The 25,246-nt window shown below is 45.5% G+C and overlaps 1 protein-coding gene across 1 annotated transcript in view; it reads left to right on the top strand.

The window, feature by feature from the left end:
• Positions 1–637: 637 nt before the first annotated feature.
• The window catches only part of Eif3l (eukaryotic translation initiation factor 3 subunit L), a 28,946-nt gene continuing 4,337 nt past the window's right edge, over positions 638–25,246 (top strand). Inside the window, exons 1-11 of the mRNA XM_027934222.2 lie at positions 638–748; positions 1,271–1,319; positions 2,481–2,691; positions 7,057–7,136; positions 8,372–8,433; positions 11,442–11,511; positions 11,698–11,771; positions 16,277–16,448; positions 18,827–18,981; positions 19,775–19,945; positions 21,726–22,223. Coding sequence (XP_027790023.1) covers positions 716–748; positions 1,271–1,319; positions 2,481–2,691; positions 7,057–7,136; positions 8,372–8,433; positions 11,442–11,511; positions 11,698–11,771; positions 16,277–16,448; positions 18,827–18,981; positions 19,775–19,945; positions 21,726–22,223 — 1,575 coding nt within the window. The 5' untranslated portion in view covers positions 638–715. The remainder of the gene's footprint in view (positions 749–1,270; positions 1,320–2,480; positions 2,692–7,056; positions 7,137–8,371; positions 8,434–11,441; positions 11,512–11,697; positions 11,772–16,276; positions 16,449–18,826; positions 18,982–19,774; positions 19,946–21,725; positions 22,224–25,246) is intronic.

The raw sequence follows: 25,246 nt of genomic DNA, 5'->3' as shown, positions 1-25,246 counted from the left end.
AACTCCTTTTTAGTAAATTCATGAACAAAGGATTGGGGATGTAGTGCAGTAGTAGAGTGTGGTTTAGCATATGCGAGGCCACAGGTACAATACCTAGTACCTCAAGGCAAAAAACAAGTCCTGAGCTCTCCTGAGCTGCCTAGGTCTGAGGTCTTGAACCACAGCTGGCCTCAATTTTGCCTGCCAACCTTAGTGTCTGAATTTGGTGCGTGGGGGGCTCTCAATGCCTTCTCACTACCTTCTCACTGCATAGGTCCGAGAATCAGCTTTTACACCTGCTAAATTTAGTCTTTTGAAGATATTTCTCCTGCAGGCAAACCGATTACACCTAAATCTAAGGTTAGGCCCCCTACGGCTGCATTTCCCTTCACACGAGAAGCCGCCGGAGGAAGCTGTCAGCCATTTTTTGTGTGGCATTCTTTGCGATTCCTTTTTTTCCTGTTCTTTGCCGAACTATATCATGCTCTTATTTCGGAATTCGCACCAGTAATATAGAGTTACATTCTTTTAAAAGCCTCTAATTGAAGAGTTAAAGAAAATTAGGTGACTTTTTAAAGTCTTTCACCTTCTTATCATGGCTGCATCCTGATGCTGCTGGCTCGGGAGCGCTTCCGGTTTCCCAGCTATACTAGCGGGGTGTGACTTCCGGCCTTGGAGAGGCAGGCGCGGACCGCTCTTTTCACGTTTTCCCGTGGTGTTGGCAAGCGCCGCAGTCATGTCTTACCCGGCTGATGACTACGAGTCTGAGGTAACGTGGTCGTAAACGCGCGGCGGGCTCTGCGGCAGGGTCAGGGCTCCCCGGATACCCGGGAACGTGGCGGTATCTGGGCCTCCCCGGGAGTCCGCGCGGATGGCCACCATCGCCGGCTGCCTCCTGCGTGGCCCCGTGCTGCCCCCCCCCCCCCCGCGTCCGGCCCGTCATGGATCTGTCCCTGCTGCCCATTTCGCGTGTTCGAGCCGCTAGCTCTCTGTCCCAAGACCTGGGCGAAGGCAGGTGACGCGCTACCGAGTTTCTGACCGAGCTCTTCGTCTGGGCTCCGTCTGCTCTGAACTCCCCGCCGCCTGCTGCCTCTGGCGCTCTGCTCTGATCCTTGCATCCACGGCCGGTTTATTCTCCCATTTCTCGCAGGCATGGCGATTCTTGGAAAGTGGGGACTGTGTCCTGTCTTATACGCCTTTGTACCCGTATTCCGCTTTGGCACATAGACGCTAGGCCGAGCATTTGGTTCACCAGAGGGTGACTGTCCTGACTTTGTCTCTTCCCTTACAGGCTGCTTATGATCCCTATGCTTACCCCGGAGACTATGATATGCACACAGGTGAGGCCACAGTTTGTCTGGCTAGTTCAGTACGCTCAGAGATTGGCACCCTTGTGAGTGTCTCAGAACCAGCACTGACACACACCTGTTAAAAAGTGCTTCTTGATGGTCCAGGTTTGGAGTCAATCATTAGCCCTCAGTGGGAGGGATTGTGTAGAGCCTAATAAACCAGCCCTTTTTTGTGGTCCAATTCAGTCTCAGAAGAAAAGGATTACTGACCTAGCTGTGGTTTTCTTGTTTATAATATTAGCTGAAAAAGAAAATCGTTTGGGGTTTTGTTTGTTTTGGTGCTAGGGATTGAACCCAGGGCCTTGTGCATGTTAAATACACAATATACCACTGATCTGCACCCCCGCCCCCAAAGAAGAAAATCTTGGTATGAAATTTTGAGTGATTCAAACTAAGCCCAAGTTAAATCTTTTGAGGCTTTTGAAGTTTCCTGAAATGTTATAGTGACTTGGCTTGACTTACTGTTATGTTTTTATGTTTTGTACTTTATCTGAAGTATTTCGTTTAATCCAGTTCTATAAAGCATGTGCATTAATATGCACATTTATATGTGCTCAGTTTGTCTCCTAAAGATGACAGCTGAGCAGAGAGAAGTTAGTAACTTGCTGAAAGGCATTTAGTTAGAGATGGCAATTATTTATTCAAAAAATATTAAATACCTATTACCACTTCGTAGTGTCTCCCCTCTCCCCCAACATACAGAGATCTTCCACGTAAAAGTATATCTACATGCAAGACAGATAAATTTCCGGACCTTAAAACCTTTTTAGATTCTAGGAACAAAAATATAGTAAGAAGTAACTTTACATTCTTATTTTCATAATGGTAATTTTAAAGGGCAGTGGAATTGGAAGTGACTTGGCAGGTTTGTGTCTCTGATTGTTTAAAAGGGGATTATACTGTTTTGTATTTATATTTATTTTTTAGTTGTAGTTGGACACAATTCCTTTATTTTGTTTATTTTTATTTGTGCTGAGGATTGAACCCAGGGCCTCCCATGTGCTAGCCGAGCACTCTACCACTGAGCCACAATCCCAGCCCCAAATTATACTGGTTTTTATAGACTTGAGTTTGTAGGGTGGTCTTGCCCTTGTGTTCCATGACACATGAGTTTGAAAGTGCTCTGAAAAATCAATTGTGTCCAACCTGTAGGGGATCCAAAGCAGGACCTTGCTTATGAACGTCAGTATGAACAGCAGACCTATCAAGTGATCCCTGAAGTGATCAAAAATTTCATCCAATATTTCCACAAAACTGTCTCGGATTTGATTGATCAGAAGGTATACGAGCTTCAGGCCAGTCGTGTTTCCAGTGATGTCATTGACCAGAAGGTGTATGAGATCCAGGACATCTATGAGAACAGGTATGGGCCACTGGCTGAAATGACCTCTTTCTGGGAGGGACTAGTCTATTGGTGCAGCAAAGGGTCTTCTATAATCATTTTTCTATGAAGAAGGCTCAGGGGATCTTTGTTCTTTGGGCCTAGAGACATGTTATTCATTTGGACTTTGTCTCCCAAGAAACTTACACAAGGCCTAAAATGATGTCATTACTAATAATTATAATAATACCAGCATATATTATCAGTATAGATCAATATTCAAAGTGCTTTTTCTGTATTTACTAATTTATCTGTCACAGTAATCCCATGAGGTAGATATTATGGTTTTTCTCATTTTACAGTTAGGGAAACCTGGACAGAAATAAGTCACATTGCTAGTTAAGTGGATGTACTACTGAGTTTTGAACCTGCATAGGCTTGACACCAGAGCTAATTTCGAAACTATATAACCTTTCAGCTGATACACGGATAAACCAAGCTATAAAGCAGTTTTGAGGGGACTGTGCTTATTATTATTATTATTTTTTAGTGTTTATTTATTTTTATGTGGTGCTGAGGATTGAACCCTGGGCCTCACGTGTGCTAGGCAAGTGTACTACCACTGAGTCACAAACCCAGCCTGGGACTGTGCTTATAAAATAGAAACAAGAGAAATCAATCACGGATGGGATAGTCAAAAAAGACTTCACTAAGGAAAGAAGCAAGTCCTGGAATGGGGGAGAACATAAACAGCCAGAGACCTGTTGGATTAATGGATACAAATTGACCTCGGATCTGTTTCCACGTTCTTCAGGTTTTTCTTATTAGAAGTGCATAGCACAGTTCAATAGACATATAATGCTAGCCACATAAGTCAAATACAAAAAAGGGCTGGGGAGGTGGCTTAGTAGTTGAGTATCCCTGGCTTCAATCCCCAGTACCTGCCCTCGCCCAAATAAATAAATAATAAAAAGGACTGGGAATTTAGCTCAGTGGTGGAGTGTCCGTGGATTCTGTCTGCAGTACTAACAAAAAAGGTGGGAGGTGAAAACTTATCTAAAATGTTATTTTCTCATAACCAACATTTTTTTTTTTTTTTTTTTTGTGGTGCCAGGCATTCAACCCAGTACCTTAAGCATGCTGAGCAAGCACTCTACCACTTAGCTGTGCCCCCTGCCCAGTATTTGGAAACCAGTGAGGCAATTTACTCTTTTTTGACCAAGTCTTCTAAATCTAGGGTGTATTTTACATGTGTGGTACATCTTAATTTGTGTACATCAGAAATACTTCATCTTAAGTTTCATAAAACTTAAGAATTGGAAAAGTAGATTCACATACTCAAATTATTCCAAATATATTTAGAAGTTTTCTGACAACTAAGTTAAGTGTTTATTTTAAATTTAAATTAAATTAAAACTGAAATTTAAAATTCAGTTCTTCAGTAACAGTCACACAACTGCTCCTGCATTGGGCAATGTAGACAGATATAGGTGGTAGTCAAAGCTGAGCACGTGGTGTATCTTTCCTTAGGAGAATGTATTGAGAATCATGGCCGGTTCCTTGGGAAGTGCATTCTTTTAGGGGTGTATGCATACGCAGTGGGACACGTGTAGTACCAACAACTTGGGAGACTAGCAGGAGGATAGGACATTCAAGGCAGGTGTCAACTTAGTGAGAGCCTGTTTCAGAAAAGGCCTGTGGATGTAGCTTAGTGATAAAACCTCAGTTCAATTTCCAGTACAAAAAAGAAAGAAACAAACAAACAAACAAGGGCTGGGGATGTGGCTCAAGCAGTAGTGCGCTCGCCTGGCATGCACAGGGCACTGAGTTTGATCCTCAGCACCACATAAAAATAAAGATGTATCCACTGAAAACTTAAAAAAAAAAAAATTAAAAAATTCTGTCTCTCTCTTTAAAAAACAAACAAACAAACAAACCAGTAGAAGTAAATCAGCAGAGAAGGGTCACAGAAACCAGATCCTTCAGAATAGACTTTGAAGAAGGGAATGGTCAATAAACGTTAAGTACTAGGTCAGGCACAGGGGTACATGCTGGTAATCCTAGCTACCTGGGAGGTTGACGCAGGAGGATCGCAGGTACCAGGCCAGCTCAGCAACTTAGCAAGATCCTGTCTTAGAAGAAAAAAGTGCTGGTAATACATCTGGGTGGTAGAGCACCTCTGGGTTTAATTCACAGTACCAAACACAAGAAAAAAGAACAGGTGTTACATGCTATAGTGAGGTCAAGGTGAGAAAGGAGCTGTGTGTGGTGCAGGCTTATAATCCCAGTGGCTCAGGTGGCCATGGTGGGAAGGTTGCAAATTTGAGGCCAGCCTTGCAACTTATACCCTAAAAAGATGAAAATGAGCTGGTTGAATTTGGTGGTTCCTTGGGTAATCTTAGCAAGGTCAGTTTCAACAGAATGTGGAGGCAATGGGGTGGGAGAGGAATAGATAGGTATAGAGGATTCGTAGGCTCATTGGACAGCTTTCTATTTTGTCCTGTGGTGATTCTTTTTTTTTAGTTGTAGATGGACACAATATCATTATTTTTATTTATTTTTTTAATGGGGTGCTGAGGATCAAACCCAGGTCCTCGTGCGTGTGAGGCAAGTGCTCTACCACTGAGCTATAACCCCAACCCTTGTTCTGTGTTTTGAAGGGGGACTTGAGTGTGTTCATGTGCTAGACTGAAAGAGCCAGAGAAGGGGAGGAGGAGCTCAAGAGGGGAAGTTGAAATAGCTGGTGAGGGCATCAGGAGAGGGAAGCCAGCAGCAATCTCCTGTGGGGTTGTGAAGGAGCAGTGTTTGGGTGTTCTGGGTCAGTTGTGGCATCAGGCTACAAGAGAGACTAATTTGCTTCCAAATTTGGAAAGAGTCATACTCCAGGGGATGGAAATTGTGTGTACACAGGGACAAAAGCAGGCTCGTCAAGAAAGCAGTTCTCATACCAGGAATGGCGAGCAGTTAAATAGGTTACGTTCACGAGGCAGAGGCTGGAGAAGACCCTGAAAAGTTTGGTGGGTGCCTAACTAACTGATGTAAAAAGAGTGTTTATTGTACAAGTTGAATATTCCTTAACCAAAATGCTTAAGACCACAAGCGTTTCAGATTTTGGAATATTTGCATTACATAATGAGTCATCATAGGGATGGGACCTCTAGCCTGCTACCCAAGCTGGCTTCATGAAAGAAGGTTCGAATCATGAGAAAATGCTAGGGAGTTTTAAATTAAAGAGACAAGACTCTAATTACCTTTTTTTTTAAAGAGAGAGAATTTTTAATATTTATTTATTTATTTTTAGCTTTAGGCGGACACAACATCTTTGTTTGTTTGTGGTGCTGAGGATTGAACCCGGGCCACACGCATGCGCTACCACTTGAGCCACATCCCCAGCCCTCTAATTACCTTTGAAACCAGCTGTAGAACGGCTCCTCCCAGCTCCAGCCCCAAGCCACCGAATGTGGTAGCGAGGTTTACTGAAGAGGCTAGAGAGAGAGAGCGAACGAGAACAAACACACCAGGGAGTGGACTTTTATTGGGGAACAAAAAATTCTGGGGAAAATCCCATCCAATGAAGATTAAGGGGGGCAGCATCCCAAAGTCAGGGGCGTCGATTGGTATCTTCGGGGCAGTGGCCAGACACGCCTCTGCACGGACAAGCCCTTGGAGCTGGAGAAGGGTGGGGAGAGCTCCGACACAGCTGTGTCTGAGCGCCTCTCACCCAGCCAGGGAGGTAACTCAAATCACGTGTGAGGATGGCCTCCCACAGGGACCCAAGTCTAAGCATCATTTATGTTTCATATTCACATAGCCTGAAGATAATTTTACATAATATTTTTAGTAAGGTTGTGTTTAAAAAAAGTTTTAGTTTCTTTTAAATTTTTTGCCTGTAGTTGGACACAATACCTCTATTTTACTTATTTTATGTGGTGCCGAGGATCGAACCCAGTGCCTCGCATGTGCTGGGTGAGCACTCTGCCGCTGAGCCACAACCCCAACCCCAAGTTTTAGCATCTTGTGTGTGCGGATGTGCACACGCGTCCATGCATGCTTGCACACATGCATGCTGGGGACTGAACTCAGGGCCTCACGCGTGCTAAGCCCTCACTCTACCACTCAACTCCATGCCCAGCCCTGTACCTGTGTTTTTAACTCTGCCCTGTCACGTGTGGGGTTTTCTACTTGTGGAATCTCATTAATGCTCAGAATGTTTTGGATTTTGGAGCAGTTTGAATATCCAGATAGGGATCCTCAAGCTGTCTGAAGGTTGTGGACTGGGAGAACGCTGGCTGTTTCTGTGACCTCTCCCCTTCCCTGAGCCTGGGTTCCCATCTGTAAAATGTGAGGGTTGGCTCTCTCTGGTCTTTCTTGTTTTGGAGTTCTAGAGTTTTTTTGCTTGGTTTTCAGCTGGACGAAGCTGACTGAAAGATTTTTCAAGAATACACCTTGGCCTGAGGCTGAAGCTATTGCTCCACAGGTTGGCAACGGTAGGTGTGAGCTGTGTGTCCAGTGTGCATTTTGTTTCACCAGAGTTTGGTGTATTAACTGGCAAAATTACATGTGAATGAAGTTGTATGGGTTAAGAGGGGTCAGAGTCACGTGGGACTCAGTTCCTCCAACAACAAATTGTGACATGTGAAATGTTGTTCATCAGGGAAACTTATTGGAGACTCAGTATCCAGAAGTTTTACCAGAGCCTGGTCATGTAGGTGCCCTCTGCCTAACAATAGAATTCCAGGCTCCTTGAAGGAAAACAGGTGTTCATCATAAACCTTATTGCTTGCACAGAAGTTTAGGCACCACAGGCCATCCTTATCCACTCCCTAGTGAAATGGTGAAACCGTCCTGAAATCTAGGTTCCCAGAGGTCAGCCTCAGGAGCAGTTTTTACTAAGGATAGCAGTCTCAGGCCTCCTGTTAACTCTTCCTGCAGCATCAATCCCTAAAAAGCTTTTGCTCTCTTCTCTTCCTCCTTCCTTTCTTCCTCCCCTCCTTCCTTCCTTCTTTCCTTCCTTCCTTCCCCACTCTCTCCCTCCATCCCTCCTTTCCTTCCTTGGGGATGGAACCCAGGGGTGCTCTACAACTGAGCCACATCCCCAGTCCTTTCTTTTCTTTTTTCCCCCTGGTGCCAGGGATTGAACCCAGGGGCACATAACTACTGAAACACATCTCCAGTTCTTTTTGTTTTATTTGGAGACAGGGTCTTATGAAGTTGCTTAGGGCCTCACTAAGTTGCTAAGGCTGGCTTTGAACTTGTGATCCTGTTGCCTCAGCCTTCAAAGTCTTTTTCTTTCTTTTTCATAGTGCATCATATCAATAGGACAGTTTCCTTTAATAACAGTTTCTAAGTCAAAAATACAAATATTGTATTTGTAATTTTGATAGTATATTACTACTCTCTTTGGGGCTATAATTGTTATTTGCTGGCTTATTTAAAGAACTTGGAATAGAAGTCTAAATAATGGAGGGGAGTAAGTCTGAGAGAAATTAGAATTTTGTCATACACATATTCTTCTTTTGTGGTACTGGAGATTGAGCTCAGGGTGTCACCTGTTCTGGGCAAGAGCTCCACCATTGAGCTACACCCCCAGGCCCAGCACAAGAGTTTAGATGCTGTTTAGTCTCCAAAATCACCTCTCTCTCTTCTCTCTAAAGATTAAAACAGCCGGAAGACTGCACTTGTTTTGTAGATTATTAAAGCACCCTTTTGCCATCTCTTTCAGATGCTGTTTTCCTGATTTTGTACAAAGAATTATACTACAGGCATATATATGCCAAAGTCAGTGTGAGTATTTTTTTTGAGGTGTTACTAGCAGTTTTATTTTAATTATGCCATTTTCATCCCTAGAAAACAGTCTCTATTTATAATAGTTCTGTATCTAACAGCAGTTGGCATGTTTTCTGAGCTTCCTTTGAGGATGCGGTGGGCGAAATGATCTAACCCAGAATGCTAGGCACTGTTGCAGGCAAACTAACACCATGCAGTCTCTCTGTCCTTTTTACGTCTCCTTCCCATAGTTCTCTGACAGGGCACTCTGATCCCCGCGCACTGGATTCCCAGCTGCCATTCTCATGAGTGTTTCTAGGTACCTTCTGCTTCCTCCTCTTGGATGCCCATTCTTTTCCCCTTAGAGTGCCTCTGCTGAGTCTCCCTTCGCTCTGAAGTGTACGCAACAGGGTCAGCATGCACCAGGCACAATGCTAGGTGCTTGGCACAAATCTGCATACCTCTAATATCCTCCGTGGCCCTGCCAGGTGGCGAGAGAAATGCAAAAGGGGGTATTTGCTTTCAAATTTACAAAACTGATGAGTGGCAAAACTTCTAGAACCGAGGCTTGTAACAGTGTTCTACTCGCTGCCCCAGCTTTGGGCACTTGATGAATTCTGTTCTTCCTGATTTCTGAATGTTAAGAGTGTCCCTCGTCTATCATCCATACTGATGAATTTATTTTCTATTTATTTATTTAATTTTTTTTTGTGGTGCTGGGGATTGAACCCAGGGCCTTGTGCATGCAAGGCAAGCACTCTACCAACTGAGCTATATCCCCAGCCTCATATTGATGACTTTAAAAGATCTGTCTTCTAGCCAGGTGCTGTGGCGCAAGCCTGTAATCCCAGCAGCTTGTGAGGCTGAGGCAGGAGGATACCGAGTTCAAAGCCAGCCTCAGCAAAAGTGAGACCCTGTCTCTAAGTAAAATACAAAATAGGGCTGGGGATGTGGCTTAGTGATCAAATGCCCCTGAGTTCAATCCTCGGTACCAAAAAAAAAAAAAAAAAGATCTGTCTTCTGTGCTGGTCTGTCCACTGGAATCCAGAGTTGTATGTGCAGTGGCTGTTCGGCACCTCCACTTGGCTGTTGGACAGCCGTCTCCAGCTCCTTACTCCCAAAGCTCAACTGTTACTTTCCCTTTAAACTCCGTCCAAATTCATTATCTTGATAAATAGATCATCCTGTGTCCAGTTAGACTGAAAACCTTGGCCTTGTTCTTTACATTTCTGACTTGATATCCCACCTGGCAGCACACTCTTAAGCCAGCCACGTCTGCCTGCCACCTCTCTGCTTCCCTGGATCAAGTCGTTCTCTTTTGCTTGATTTACTGCAATAGCTGCTTTCTACCCTTGCTCACTTATGTTTACTCTCAGCCTAGAAACCAGCGTGATCCTTTTGAAACACAGCCTTATCAGGTCCTCTCGGTTCTACCCTGACTTCCCATCATACTTACAAGAAAACCCCACATTTGAGCCATGGTCCCACCACCTCTGGCCCATGATTTCTTGCCAGTTTCATTTTCTACAACTTACCCCTGCCTCCCCAGGCTTCTAGCCCTGCTCTATGGCACTTCAGAGCACTCGTCACTAGCATATCGTGTTAGAGATTTATTTGAGGTCTCTTGCTTTTTCTTTCTCCAGGGAGGGATTTTACTGAACAAGCATTTGTTGTGTAAGGTGCAAGGCCCATTATTATTATTGTTGTTGTTGTTATTTGTAACAGTACTAGGATTGGACCCAGGGGTGCTTTGCAGTGAGCCACATCCCAGCTCTCTTTACATTGAGACAGAGTCCCACTACGTTTTCTAGGCTGGCCTTGCACAGGATCCTTAGTCGGGACTACAGGTGTGCGCTGCTGTCCTAGCTTAATGCGTATCATCCTAATTTAATGTGACTAGTCACCGTCTTTTCTTCACGGCTTACAGAGACATGGTCTTTTGCAGGCGTGTACTGTCAGTTGGGTGTGGTAGTGCACAACTCAGGAGGCTGAGACAGAAGGGTTGCAAGTTTGAGGTTAGCATCAGCAACTTAGTGAGATGCTGTCTCAAAGGGCTGGGGATGTGGCTCAGTGGTAAAGCCCCTGGGCTCAATCCTCAGTACCAAAAGCAAAAAACCCACCTTATTAGGACCCATGGTTAGAAAGCTGTAGGGGTGGGGGTGGGACTGTGGCTCAGCCGTGGAGGGCTTGCCTAGCTCGTGCGAGGTGCTGGGTTTGATCCTCAGCACCACATTAAAATAAATAAATAAGATGATGGTATTGTGTCCAACTACAACTAAAAAGTATTTAAAAAAAGAAAGGAAGTGGTGGAAATAAGACTTCCAGGCAGTCCTCTGCTCCTCCATGAATATGTGGCTCACTGTGGGGGGTCCTTAGCCCAGAGACGGTTGGTGGTCTTCAATTGCTACCAACAAAAGGTCTAAATCAGGGGTTAGCCACCCTCTCTGCAAAGGGTTAAGATAGCAAGTTTTATAAAACAGGCAGGAGTGGATTTGCTGACCTGCTGGCCCAGCCTCTTGTGCTTGGCACCAACAAGCCTTTCCGTTCCTGTCTCTGTAGCCCACTGTGCCCAATGCTGCCTATTCTCGAACTCCCTTTACTTCATGTTTTTACCTCTGCTTTTTTTTAGATGTAAATGAATCCTTGTTTTATTCATTTATTTATATGCAGTGCTGAGGATGGAACCCAGTGCCTCACACATGCTGGGCAAGCTCTCTACCACCGAGCCACAACCCCAGCCCCTCTTTGCCTTTTGTCAGCGTTTTTTCCTTCCCTTCTCTGCCCCACCATGCCCCCCTGCGTGCCTGTTCTCTAAACATCTGAGCATCAGTCAAGGTCTGTGGTTGTCACCCTGGTCCAATGTTCAGGGCCCCCTCCGCTATAGTGGACTGTCTTCCCTCTCCCTTGAGCACTTTTGCTACTGGAGAGGGCAGGCAGCGGTTCTTAGGTATTTGTTCTCAGCCATCATGGTAGACCATGAATAAGACACTTAAATATCTATCCTGACGTCTCCGTTCTCTTTACAGGGGGGACCCTCCTTAGAGCAGAGATTTGAATCCTACTACAACTATTGCAATCTCTTCAACTACATTCTTAGTAAGTCTGAGATTTGGCCAAGGGGTGAAATTTTGATGAGGGCCTCCAATTCTTTTTAGCAAGTAAGAAGAGGGGGTTGGGGGGAGACATAGTCCTTAGAGTAGAGAATTTACAAAGAGCATTCTGCAGCCACACTAAGTGGGCAGAGTCATTGTCTGGAATCTGACTTCTCTCTGGTCTATACAGATGCTGATGGGCCTGCTCCCCTTGAACTTCCCAACCAGTGGCTCTGGGACATCATCGATGAGTTCATCTACCAGGTATCTGATCAGCCTCAGCCTTCATTTGAAATAACAGGCTCTAGCAAGGAGCAGCTGTGAACTTTGTGTTGTTAAAAAAAGAAAGCTGCAATGTTGTAAAAATATCCCTGTTGCAGTGTAAAATACCCCATGGCAGTGGACACCCTGGTCAGGTGGCTTTCTGAAGAGAGCAGTGAAACTTACGCCATGCAGCTATGGGAACTTGGGAGAGTAGAGGTCCTGACTTTAACCAGGTTCTCACCTGACCTTCAGAGGCGGTCTGCCAGGCATGCAGGTCTCAGGCTTTGGAACGATATGGAAGTAGGTTCCAATATGGGGGCTGCCACCTGAATCTCTGTAACAGTAATATTTAAAGTCTCTAAGCTCTCTCTTTCCTTGCCTACAAAACAAACATGAAAACACAAGTGTTGCATATCTTGATGGTGGTGATGTTTACTTGGGTGTAGGCTAGATTGGAATGCAGTAGTACGTTTTGTCCACAGGGAGGCGCCATGGGTGCTCTCTTTGAGGTTCCACCGAGAATTTGCCCCGCGCTCAGTCCAGTGGCTGCGTAGTCTGGAGGTTAGAAGTTCGTTATTGGTCTTTACTAGCCTTGGATGTTAGGAACGTTACTTGGCTGCACTAAACATCTGTTCTTCATCTCTAGGAGAGGGATTGTTGGGAAGATTCCTGGGATATTACATATGACGTACTTAGTCACTGAATAGTTGTAAATGTTTCCTGTTATGAGAATGGTCAGTATTGTTGTTCTCTTCCATCTTCTTTTGATTTGCCCAGTCTTTTTTTCTTTTCTTTTTTTTTTTTTTTTTTTTTGTGGTGCTGGGGATTGAACCCAGGGCCTTGTGCATGCAAGGCAAGAAGGCAAGCACTCTACCAACTGAGCTGTATTCCTAGCCTGGTTTGCCCAGTCTTTAAAAAATTTAATAGAATTTAGAAAAAAATTTTTCTCCCTGGGTTTTTTGTTTGTTTGTTTTTTTGCTTTGGTGGTACTAGGGATTGAACCCTGAGGTGCTCTACCACAGAGCTACACCCTTTTTTTTTATTTTTTATTTTGAGACTGGGTCCTACTAACTTGACCAGGTAAGCCTTGAACTTGGCAATCCTCTTGCCTCAGCCTCCCAAGTGGCTGGGATTATAGTTGTGTGCCACTGCACCCAGTTTTCCCTGTGTTTTATTGAGACAGTGTGCTTCTCGTTGAGTACTTTGGGGGACATAGGTATCTTAATAAAGATAGTATTTGCTGGGCATTGTGATATATTCCTTGTAATTCCAATGATTGGGAAGGATAAAGCAGAAGGTTTGTAAGTTTGAGGCCAACCTCATCACCTTGGTGAGACCAACTTGAAAAAAATTGAAAGGACTGGGGATGTAGCTCAGTGGTAAAGTGCCTTGGGGTTCAGTTCTTAGTACCAAAAGTAAAGTAAATAAATAAGTAAAAATGGTATTTGAGCTCCATATACCAGAGAGCCTTCGAGAGCACAGGACGCTGACAAGTTGTGATTGGTGTGCTGAGAAAAACCTCCATAGGACTGTCTGAGAGACAGCCTTCCTGCTCAAGGTGATGTTTTGGTGCCTCTCAGGGGAAGACCACAAACTGCACTGGCCCCGCTTGGCTTCTCTGGCCCCTTGGTTGTGTCATACTCCCATGTGGCATCGTTTCAGACATTGGCATCCTGTTGGCTCGTAGTGAGTGAGGGGGACCCTCTGTGCTGAGCTTCGTCATCCCCTTAAGAAGAGCTTTATTCTCCTGGCTTAGCTGGAGTGATCCTGTTAAGGGGCTTATGGGGCTTTCTGTCTCCACAGACTGTCCCGTGAGGGCACAGAGGGTGAGTGGCTCTTCTGACCACTCTGTCATTCATTCTTGTTTACCTAAGTACTGTATCAGAGTATTATTACTGCTCAGAGGTTTGTTTGGCAGATAGAGTGAAAGTGCCTGCCTTCCTCGCCTTGTGGAGGCATCGGCGAGTGTCTGGAAGGAAAGGCACCACGTGAACGATTTGCAGGTGTTTACAGAAAGCTGGATGTGGAGACACGAGTTGTATTATGCTCTGTTCTGCCATTTGCTGTGACTTGGAATGCTTAACCCAGTCTTCATAGAGACCTGCCTTTTCCAAAATGTTTGGTTTTTAGCTGCTGGGGATGGAAGCCAGGGCCTGGAGTGTGCTGCTGGGACATACCCAGCCTCTTCTGTGTACATGGATGGATGTGTCCTCTCTGGTAATGGACTTGTGGGCTGTCAATTTTCACGATTATAGTGAGTCAATAAACACTCTATGTATACACAGGTATAGCTCTAGGGATTGCTACCTACAAGTAGAATTGTTGCTTGATAGAGATGTGCCTTTTAAGTTCTTAAAATCGACCTTCTAGAGGTATAGTTTATGTACAGTAAATGCTCCTGTAAAAGGCGTACAGTTGAGGAGGTTCCACTGTGTGTACACTGCCATGGTCAAGGTAGAGAACATTGTGCTGAGCACAGTGCCCCCACCCTGTAGTCCCAGCACCTCAAGGTCTGGGGGTGTAGCTTAGTGGTGGAGGGCCCTGGGTTCAGGGGTGCCCAGTTTTGCTCCCTGGCATATGCAGGAAAAGGTAACACATGATCACTTTAAAGTTTAACAAATAGTAACACATTACTCTTGCAAAGGATTGTATCAAAATGCACTGTAATCAACAGTGTTTTGAGAACAACTGTTTTCCCTACTAGATGTTGTTATTTCTAGTTTTTGTATTTGATAGGAAAGAAATTTATATTTTTCTGATAACTAACAAAATTGAGCACTTTCCATGTGATCATTAGTATTCTTGGCTTGTTTTTCTTTTTTTTTAATTTATTCTAATTTGTTATATATGACAGCAGAATGCCTTTCAATTCGTCGTTACCATACAGAGCATAACTTTTCATGTCCCTGGTTACAAATTAAGAGTCATACCGTTTGTGTCTGCACACATGTTCTTGGGGTAATGATAACCATCTCATTCCATCGTCTTTCCTACCCCTGTCCCCTCCCTTCTCCCTCCCTTGGCCCTGTGTAAAGTTCTTCCATATTCCCCCCACCCCCACCGCCGCCCATGCTTCTCCAGCCTCCATCCCTGGATCCTCATATTGGAGAAAACGTTCAGCGTTTGTTTTTTTGGGATTGGCTTACTTCACTTAGCATAATATTCTCCAACTCTATCCATTTACCTGCAAATGCCATGATTTTATTCTGTTTTAATGCTGCTTTGGCTTGTTTTTCTATTGGATTGGTCTTTCATTCTTGATAAATGAGAATTCTTTAAGAAGACTGTGTATTTTATTCCGTGTGTGTGTGTGTTAGTTACTGGAGATTGAACTCGGGTGCTCAACCACTGACTTACATCCCTAGGCCTTATTTATTTTTATTTTTTTAATTTTTGAGACAAGGTCTTGCTGAGTTTCCCAGGCTACCCTGGAACTTGTGATCCTCCTGCCTCAGCCTCCCTGGTTCCTGGAATTATAGGCATGTGCCACCATGCCCAGCTTGGATCTTATTCTTTAATATAAACTTGGAAACTTTTTGCCCCATACTTTTAGAGGAAGATAATATTTCTAAAGAGCAGTCCTGGGTAACCCATGACCTAGATTCTGGGCCACTGGTTTCCAAGCCCAGCGCACACCAGAATCAACTAGGAATTTTAAAAAGTTCTGATTGATTAGGTAGATCTGTTGTGTTATTCTGCATGACTCATGGAGCCACTGCCCCAGATAAATACCTGTGGCATGTCCCCATATGTACCTTACAGTTGGCCAAGCTCTGGTTGGTAGTGGTGACAGACTGGAAGTTGCCAGTTGACTCCAGTTGGGAAGGTGGCACTCTATGGACACCTCCCGCCTCAGTTCCACACCATCATTCATAACTCTGACTCACGTGGCCAGCATACGTGTGTAGACCCACTGCAGACAGGTTTGTGGCACTTCTGGTGGCCAGGTCAGCTGATTGTGAGGCTTGGAGACAGTAAATGGCTGCAGGTTGTATTTGACTCCAAACAATAGATTTTTTCCACAAATTACCTCAAGTCTTAAGAGATTTTTACTTAACTGTAGAATAAGTAATATCAGCAAGATTTACAGCTTAATAAAAAATGGCTTTGGAAAACCACAACAGTAAGCTGGGTATGTTGGTGCCTACCTGTGCTCCCAGCTACTTGGAAGGCCAGGGCAGGGTGATGGCTTGAGCCCAGAAATTAGAGGCCCAGCCTGGGCAACACCCCAAGACTGCGTCTCAAAAAAAGAAGAGCAGTGTTAGAGAATGTTCGGGGGCTGTGGTGGTGGCTCAGCGGAGAGCGCTTGCCTCTTGGGAGCGCTTGTGAGGCCCTGGATTCGATCCTCAGCACCACATAAAAATAAATAACGTTCACAATGAGAAACAACCGTCCCGCCTTTACCTTTCCGCATCCAGAGCCCTGGCCTGGCCTCATTTTCAACAGTGTGCACGTGGACTGTCACTTGGGTTTGTACCCCTGATGGTCCCCTTCTTCCTCAACAGTTCCAGTCGTTCAGTCAGTACCGCTGCAAGACTGCCAAGAAGTCAGAGGAGGAGATTGACTTCCTGCGTTCCAATCCCAAAATCTGGAATGTTCACAGCGTCCTCAATGTCCTTCATTCCCTGGTAGACAAGTCCAACATCAACCGGCAGCTGGAGGTGTACACAAGCGGAGGTGAGTGCAGCAGGCTGAGGAGAGCCCTGACCTGAGTTCCAGGGACCTTCCCTCCGCCCCCAAGGGCAGGTGCTGCAGTAGAGCAGGGAGGTGCCGGCCTCTCTTCAGGTAAAGGTGTAGCTCTTCCTTACTTGAATAGGATCCGGTGCCGATGCTGGGCTTCCCAGGGCGTTGCATTGGCCAACAGACTGGAGCCGTCTTTTTTTTTTTTTTTTGGTACTGGGAATTTACCCAGGGTCGCTTTGCCACTAAGCCCCTTTTTATTTTTTGTTTTGATATAGTTGCTTAGGGCCTTGCTAAGTAGCTGAGCCTGCCCTTGAACTTGGGCTCCTCCTGCCTCAGCTTCCCAAGTTGCTGGGATTACGGGCTTGAGCCACCACGCCTGGTTGAATCAGTCATTGTCTCTTTTGTTACTTGAGATTAAACCAAGGGGCTGGGGATGTGGCTCAAGCGGTATCGCGCTCGCCTGGCATGCGTGCGGCCCGGGTTCGATCCTTAGCACCACATACAAACAAAGATGTTGTGTCTGCCGAAAACTAAAAAATAAGTATTAAAAAATTCTCTCTCTCTCTCTTTAAAAAAAAAAAAAAGAGAGAGATTAAACCAAGCATCTCCCACATGCTACATGAGCGCTGTACCACTGGGTTGTATTTCTGCCCCCTTGTAAACTATTTTCAAATAGGATATTGTTAAGTTGGCCAGGCTGGCCTTAAAATCGGAATTTTCCTGCCTCCTAGGACTGGTTTGCTAGGCATCTGCCACCCAGCCTGGCTTGAACCTATCTTATTGAGATGTGCATTTGTGAATTCTTCGACTTTTTATCCAGGGGCTTTTGTTTATATTAGCATTTCTCAAACTTTATGGGGTCAAGACCACTTTATGCTCTTGAAACACTGAGAACCACATATTTTTTTTTTCAATGAAAATGGAATTTTTTAAAATATTTTTAGTTGTAGATGGACACAATACCTTTATTTTGTTTTATTTAGTTTTATGTGGTGCTGGGGATCCAACCCAGGGCTTCACACATCTAGGCAAGTGCTCGACCACTGAGCCACAACCCCAGCCCTGAAAATGGCATTTTTGCAGATCTCTGGTGTCTGACTTGGTAGAAGATAGCAGCAGCTGTGGTCTTATTCCTGCTTCTGCATTAGTCTCAGTAGCCTTTTCAGTTGGAACCGATGTTCTCATCCTCCATATCAGGAGCAGTATGTATCTCTTTGAAACCTGACCAGTGGTAATTGTGTATAATTTACTTGCAGTGAGGAACTTTGTTAGATTAGGTTATTGTTCTAGCTGGGTGCAGTGGTGCACACCTGTAATCCCAGCAACTCTAGAAGCTGAGGTGGGAGGATCACAAGTTCAAGGCCACCCATAGAACTTAGCATGACCCTACCAAAATAAAGAAATAAAAAGGTCTGGGAACATTGCTCAGGGGTGAAGCACCCAGTTCAATCCCCAGTAACAAATAAATAAATAAATTATTGGTCTTTCTGCAATTTAAATGTCTTTTTTCCATGTACAATTTTTCTAAATATTGGCATTCTTAATTATAAAGATCTTTCAATTAAAACAGATGTTATTACACATCTGTTTTAAAAAATCACTTGGAGCTGGTGGTGCAGCTCCATGGTAGAGACATGCTAGCGTGTTCAAGGCCCTGGGTTCAGTCCCCAGCACCAAAAGAGGAAAAGCATATTTGTTGTCAGGTCAGCTGTTGAACTCGTCATGGTGGGTAGAAATTTTACAAAATCTTAGTTTTGCTTAAATGCTCAAATTTTAAACTGACATGAAATACTGTCAGTTGTTTTCATTAAAGTGTGTTAGGTTTTACCTTGTTTATTTTTTAAAGAGAACGTCTTCCAAATAACCCAAATCTGAGTAACCCTGGTTTGTGTGTGCCAGCATTTTTTCAAGTAAAAATGGAGCTCCTTGACGATGAGGGACTAGTTCTCTTAGGAGCAATAAGAGAACTAGTGGCTTCTGGCGCAGGGCTGCCTGGCTCTGTGAAGTCGTCTTTGCATTGTCATCGTACGGCTCGTGGGGCAGGCAGCAGCATCTTATTAGCAACCGGCTTTGTCTTCCTGGGGCTGGGTGGGTGAGAGTTGAGAGGCCGCTCACATTCTCAGGTGTGTTGGGATAAAAAACAAAACTAAACAAAATGAACTGCCTCCTCCCCATGCAGCTGTGGATAAAATTAAGATTAGCGGAAGGCCAGGTGTGCTGCTGCTCAGTGTTCCCTCAAAGGCAGTTAGTCCCTCTTACAGAAGCTTTAAAGGCTGACGCCAGGTGAGGAGTTTACTGAGTGACATTCCAACGCAGCCTTGCCTTCCCTTACTTGCCCCTGCTGAAGCATTCACAGTATCTGTCCCTCTCAGGTGACCCCGAGAGTGTGGCCGGGGAATATGGACGGCACTCCCTCTACAAGATGCTAGGCTACTTCAGCCTGGTGGGGCTCCTGCGTCTGCACTCCCTGTTGGGGGATTACTACCAGGCCATCAAGGTGCTCGAGAATATTGAACTCAACAAGAAGGTACGTGCTGTGGCCTCCAGCCCATCTTCCCAGAGCTGGAACATCTGTTTTGAGAGGGCCTCCGGTCTCTTAGGACACATTTTCAGGAAAGGACTCTTTCCCTAGGCCAGGTGAAAATTGAGAGTAAAGTTGTGTAAACCGCTGAATACCACGTGGTTAATGACACGGGATATTCAGCAATCTTTCGGTTCTGCTTTCAAGTAGAGTGGCAATGAGAGCTTTTTACTATTCAACATCACCAGTCTAAAGAATTAACAAAAGATCTGGCTCTAGTGGGTATAGGGGTGCACACCTGTAATCCGGGCTCCTCCTGAGGCAGGAGGATCCCAAATTCAAGGCCACCCGGACAACTTTGCAAGATACTATCTCAAAATTTAGAATTTAAAGAGTTGGAGATTTAGCTAGGTGTCACTGGGTTCACTCCTTTGTACCAGACGAGGAGGAAAGAAAAGATTTACTTCTAAGATGGTGTGTTTATTGATATAATACACTGGCATTTTTCCTGGCTTTGGGAAAATGGGTACTTAGCATTTGGTTTGTGTGCATGTGTGTTTCCTGTTTGTCCATTTGTATATAGGGGTTATTTTAAAAAGCAAGGACAGATAAGAAACTGAGATATAGAGGGTCCATTCCCTCTATATCCATTCCCTTTATGTCACAGCTAAGCAGATGGGGGCCGTAAATCATATAGCTTAATCAGCAGCTCTGACTCCAGAGCCACTGCTTCCTCTGAAAGTTCAGGGCCTATCTGGAATAAATTGGGACTCACGGATCTATCTTCCACCTTCTATAGAGCATGTATTCCCGGGTCCCGGAGTGCCAGGTCACCACATATTATTATGTTGGTTTTGCATATTTGATGATGCGCCGCTACCAGGATGCCATCCGGGTCTTTGCCAATATCCTCCTCTACATCCAGAGGACTAAGAGCATGTTCCAGAGGACCACGTACAAGTATGAGATGGTAAGGGGCTGGCTTGTGCAGCCAGGGTGTCCACCAGCTGGCTCCTGGGGCCATCCCAGATTTGCAACTTTACATGCTTTTATCCATCCCAGTTGAGGGGGTTCTTTTGGTTTGTTTGGTTGGGTTTTTGGTTTGGTTTGGTTTGGTTTATTTTTATTGTTATTTGTAATTGTTCTCTTTAGGTATACCTGGCAGTAAAGTGTATTTTGACATAGTATACATACATGGATATAACTTCCCATTCTTGTGGTTATATATGACATGGAGAACCCAACCCAACATAATTGTTTTAGTCAGCTTTTTTGCTGCTGATATTAAAAGACAGACCAGAACAGTTGTAGAGGAGGAAAAAATTATTTAGGGCTCAAGGTTTCAGAGGTCTTGGTCCACAGACAGCTGACTCTGGTGGTGCTCGAGGAATGGATGGGGGTGCAGCTCACATGATGATCAGAAAGCAGAGACTCTGATTACCAGATGTATATACCCCAAAGGCACGCCCCCAGTGACCCACCCTCCCCAGCCTGCCCTCACCCACCACTCAAGTTAATCCCATCAGGGGATCGATCCACAGGTTGGGTTAAGGTGCAAGAGTTTCTCCTGTGAACCTTCTTGCATTGTCTCACATGAGCCTTTGGGGCACACCTCACATCCAAATGATAGCACCAATTTAAAGAATGTCATGCATATTTATGAGGCACAGTGTGATCATACAGTACCTATATATACACGCATATATCGTTTGTAGTGATCACACTGGAGTAATTTGCATTTTTGTGTCCTTAAATATTTCTCTTTTTGTGTGTGTTGGAAACCTTTAAGATCCTTTCTTCTAGTTCTTTAAAAAACGTCAACTGGAGGTGTCCCACACTGGTACAGTGCTTTCTTGAGGTGCAGGAGGCCCTGGGTTAATTCTCAGTATCCCCCAAATAAATCAATAAGTAAATTGTTGTAAACTCTAGTTCTCCTACTGTGCTGGGAAACACTAGTGCCTTCTCCTCCTATTTGGTGCCCATTCTTTCACCTCTTCTCTTACCCCTCCCCTTCCTGCTCTCTAGTGGCCATCGTCACCCTCTACTTCCATAAAATAAGTTCTTCTAGCTTCTGCATGTGTGTAAGAGCATGCAGCATTTGTCTTGCTGGGCAGGTGCTCTACCACTGACCTCCTCTGGGCTTTGACAGAGTTGGAGTTGGGGGATGGGAATGCGGCTCATGGAGGAACACCCTAGGTTCACAAACCCCCGAGTCCATCCCCAGCAATGGGAAGAAAAAGACTCCTGCATGGACACTGCTTCCCAGCAGTTAGCCAGGAGGGGGCACCCTGGACTTGTGGGCTGGGAGGTGGTTTTCACACAGGAAGGAGAGCGTGAGCAGACGGTTCGGGTCTTGAAGTGTGGTGACAGCAGCAGCACGGTCACACTGGCTGTGGCAGGAGAGGAGTGGGTCGGGGTTAGACTGCGCCATTGCCAGCTGGGATCTCAAGCATCGAGTGACATGCGGTTTGATTCTGGATGGTAGAAAAGGATTGGCTTGCCAGTGATGTGGGGCTGACTGGAGAGGCTGAGACAGTCCAGTGAGGAGTCCAGGAGACGGGGAGGAGGGCTTGACCCAGGAGAGCGAGGGGTGGAGTGGACGCGGCTGGGGAGGTTCCGACTGCTGTGTGCAAGGGGACGGGAGAGGTGAAAGCTTTGTGCAGAGGGCAGCTGGGAGGGTGGGCGGTGGGTTAGGGGGACCCAAAAGTCCCTCTCATTTGCCCCTGCGCTCATGTCCTCTCCACCCCCAGATTAACAAACAGAACGAGCAGATGCACGCGCTGCTGGCCATCGCGCTCACCATGTACCCCATGCGGATTGACGAAAGCATCCACCTCCAGCTGCGGGAGAAGTACGGGGACAAGATGCTGCGCATGCAGAAAGGTGACCCGCAGGTCTATGAGGAACTTTTCAGCTATTCCTGCCCCAAGTTCCTGTCGCCTGTGGTGCCCAACTATGACAACGTGCACCCCAATTACCACAAAGAGCCCTTCCTGCAGCAGCTGAAGGTGTTTTCTGACGAAGTGCAGCAGCAGGCCCAGCTCTCCACCATCCGCAGCTTCCTCAAGCTCTACACCACCATGCCCGTGGCCAAGCTGGCCGGCTTCCTGGACCTCACCGAGCAGGAGTTCCGCATCCAGCTGCTTGTCTTCAAACACAAGATGAAGAACCTGGTGTGGACCAGTGGCATCTCCGCCCTAGATGGCGAATTCCAGTCGGCCTCCGAGGTTGACTTCTACATCGATAAGGTAAGGTGTCCCCTGCTGGCGTCTCGGCACTCTGTTACTTCCTCTCCAAGTGATCAACCCAGGTGTTACAGTTAGCCAGCTCTCGCAGGTTAGACATTGCCGAGGACTAGCGCACGGGCAGAGCTGTGGGAGGCACAGGTTGCCACGTTAAAACATGTGCCCAGCAAGGCTTGGCTGAGATGGGGAGGTTACACTAAGACTGGGAGGCGAGGAAGAGCTGGCAGAGGGCCCCGTGACAGCAAAAGGCCAGCGCGGAGGGGAGCCCTTGTGTTTGAGGGACCACTGCAGTGTGGCTGTGTGGCCTGAGAGGGGAACTGTGGTGGGAAATGAGGTTGGAGATGGCAGTGGGGATACTCTAGGCCAGCGGAAGCACTTTGCAAGTGGGAGCCACTGTCCTGCTGTCGCCTGCTGCTGCCTGTCCTTGGTGTGTGTAAGGAGTCCGTGGTGTCTGTGACCGGCTTCTTTTGCTCAACATTGGCTTGGAGAGAATTACCCTCCATCGCTGCTATGTGCAGCTGGGATTCAGCCATGCTTACTGCCCTGTGAGAGTCCCACATCAACTGCCATTTGTCTGTCCCTGTTGATGAACATGGGGTCATTTGGGCTATTGCAACAAGTATGCATAAGATCGATTTAGGTGGCCGAGGCAATATAATTGCAAGTTCAAGATCTGTTTCAAAATGAAAAAGGCCAGGGCTGGGGTTATAGCTCAGTGGTAGAGCGCTTGCCTTGAAAGCATGAGGTACTGGGTTCAGTCCTCAGCGCCACATAAAAATATATACAAAAATAAAAATATTGTATCCATCTACAACTAAAAAAAAAATTAAAAAAAATCAAAAAAGGCCACGGATGTAGCTCAATGGTAAAGTGCCCTTAGGTTTAATCCCCAGTACTGGCAGGGTAGGATGGATGTGTGTATTTTAAAAAAGACAGCCACATGGAAGTCACAGTAAGGTCTAACATACATTGAATAAGAATTCTGCTGTGCAGGGGCTGGGGTTGTGTCTCAGTGGTAGAGCGCTTGCCTAGCATGTGGGAGGCTCTGAGTTCGATTCTCAGCACCACATATAAATAAATGAATAAAATAAAGATCCATCAACATCTAAAAAAAATTTAAAAAAAAAAAAAAGAATTCTGCTGAGCAACTCAGGAGGCCAAGGCAGAAGGTTCACAAGTTCGAGGCCAGCCTCAGCAATTACTAAGACTATATCTCAAAATAAAAAAACATTAAAAAAAAAGGGCTGGGGATATAGCTCAGTGGGGAAGTGCCCCTCAGTTCAATCCCCAGTAACCCCTGCCCATTCCCACCAAAAAAAAAAAAAAAAAATCTGGAAGGGGAAGGAAACAGAAACAATGTGTAAGAAATATTGGCTAAGACTATTCTAGAAGAGACAAAAGGACTAGTTCAGTGATCTAATATTCCCTACCCGGGTTTCAAACATATCCTTGAGCACTCTTTTCTTCACTCTTGAGTATAAATGGGGAGGCAGTGCTTCCTAGAAAGAACAGTTCTAGCAGTCTAGAGTATTTTAAGTCTGACAAAAACTCATGCAGAAAAACAAAACAACTAGATTTTTGCTTTTGTTTTTTGGTACTGGCTGTTGAACATGGATGGGGATACTTTGCCACATCCCTAACACATACACACACACCCTTTTTTTTTTTCTTTCCTGGTACCAGGGATTGAACTCAGGGGCACTTAACTACTGAGCCACATCCCCAGCCCCATTTTGTATTTTATTTAAAGACAGGGTCTCACTGAGTTGCTTAGGGCCTCATTTTTGCTGAGGCTGGTGATCCTCCTGCCTCAGCCTTCCAAGCTGCTAGGATTACAGGTGTGCGCCACCGTGCCCGGCAGCCCTTTTTATTTTTTGAGACAGGGTCTTGCTAGTTGCTTACGGCCTTGTTAGTTGGTAAGTTCAGAACCAACTGAACTTGTGACCTTACTGTCTTCAGCTTCCTGTGCCACTGGAATTACAGTGGGATTACAGGACTGGCCACCACGTGGCTCCAGCATCTTAATTCTTTTGAAAAAGCTCATGGGGATCCGGAGGTGTAGCTCAACAGTAGGGCACCTCCCAGCGTGCCAGGGGCCCTGAGTTGGGTTTCCAATGCTGCCGACAAGAACAACAGAAACATCTTGTTAGGACAAGAGACCCCAGATCAGTGGTGCAGCACTCGCCTCGTGTGCAGGGACGTTCAGGTTCACTCCGTAGCACAGGAAACAGAACAGTGTCCAGCTTGAACTTGAAGTCACAACACTGGAAACCTTGCTGTAGCTTGCATGTCCTTCCATGAAAGAGCGCAGTAGGCACACAGCATATGCACATGACAGACAGTTTTAAAAACTTTATTTATGCTTCACCCCACCCCCCTGGTACTGGGGATCTGAGCCACATCCCCAGCCTTTTAAATCTTTTTTTTTTTATACTCATGGTGCAGTGTCTAAGGGCATGATTATTTTTTGGTATACATGGTTTGCTTTTTCTTCCTTCCTTCCTTCCTTCCTTCCTTCCCTCCCTCCCAGGACCCTTAACCACTGAGTCACATTCTCAATCCCTTTTTTTTTTTTTTTTTTAATATTTTTTTAGTTGTAGATGGACATGTTATTTTATTTACTTTTATTTGTGCTGGGGATCAAACTCAGTGCCTCCCACATGCTAGGCAAGCACTCTGCCACTGAGCCACACCCAGGCCCCTTAACCCTTTTTTTATGCTTTTATTTTGAGACAGGGCCTCACTAAGTTGTTAAGGCTGGCTTTGAATTTGTGATCCTCCTGCCTCAGCCTCCCAAGCTACTGGGATTACAGGCCTGCTCCACCGTGCCCGGCTGGTTTGCTCTTCTCAAACACTATTTGCCAGCATTCTTTGGGGCCTAGGATAAACATTTATTCCTCTAGAGGGATTTTCTCTGAGTTCTTCAAGGTGTTTGGGATGTTATCAACAGGGAACCCCCCATAAACTAAGCTTAGAGCCCAAGTTCCTTAGACCATCCAGGAGACTAGCCAGATTGCAAGTGGGCT

This window comes from Marmota flaviventris, chromosome 3 (assembly GCF_047511675.1).
Source record: "Marmota flaviventris isolate mMarFla1 chromosome 3, mMarFla1.hap1, whole genome shotgun sequence".
In the NCBI taxonomy this organism is placed as follows: Eukaryota; Metazoa; Chordata; class Mammalia; order Rodentia; family Sciuridae; genus Marmota; species Marmota flaviventris.
This window is presented reverse-complemented; position numbering and strand designations above follow the sequence as displayed.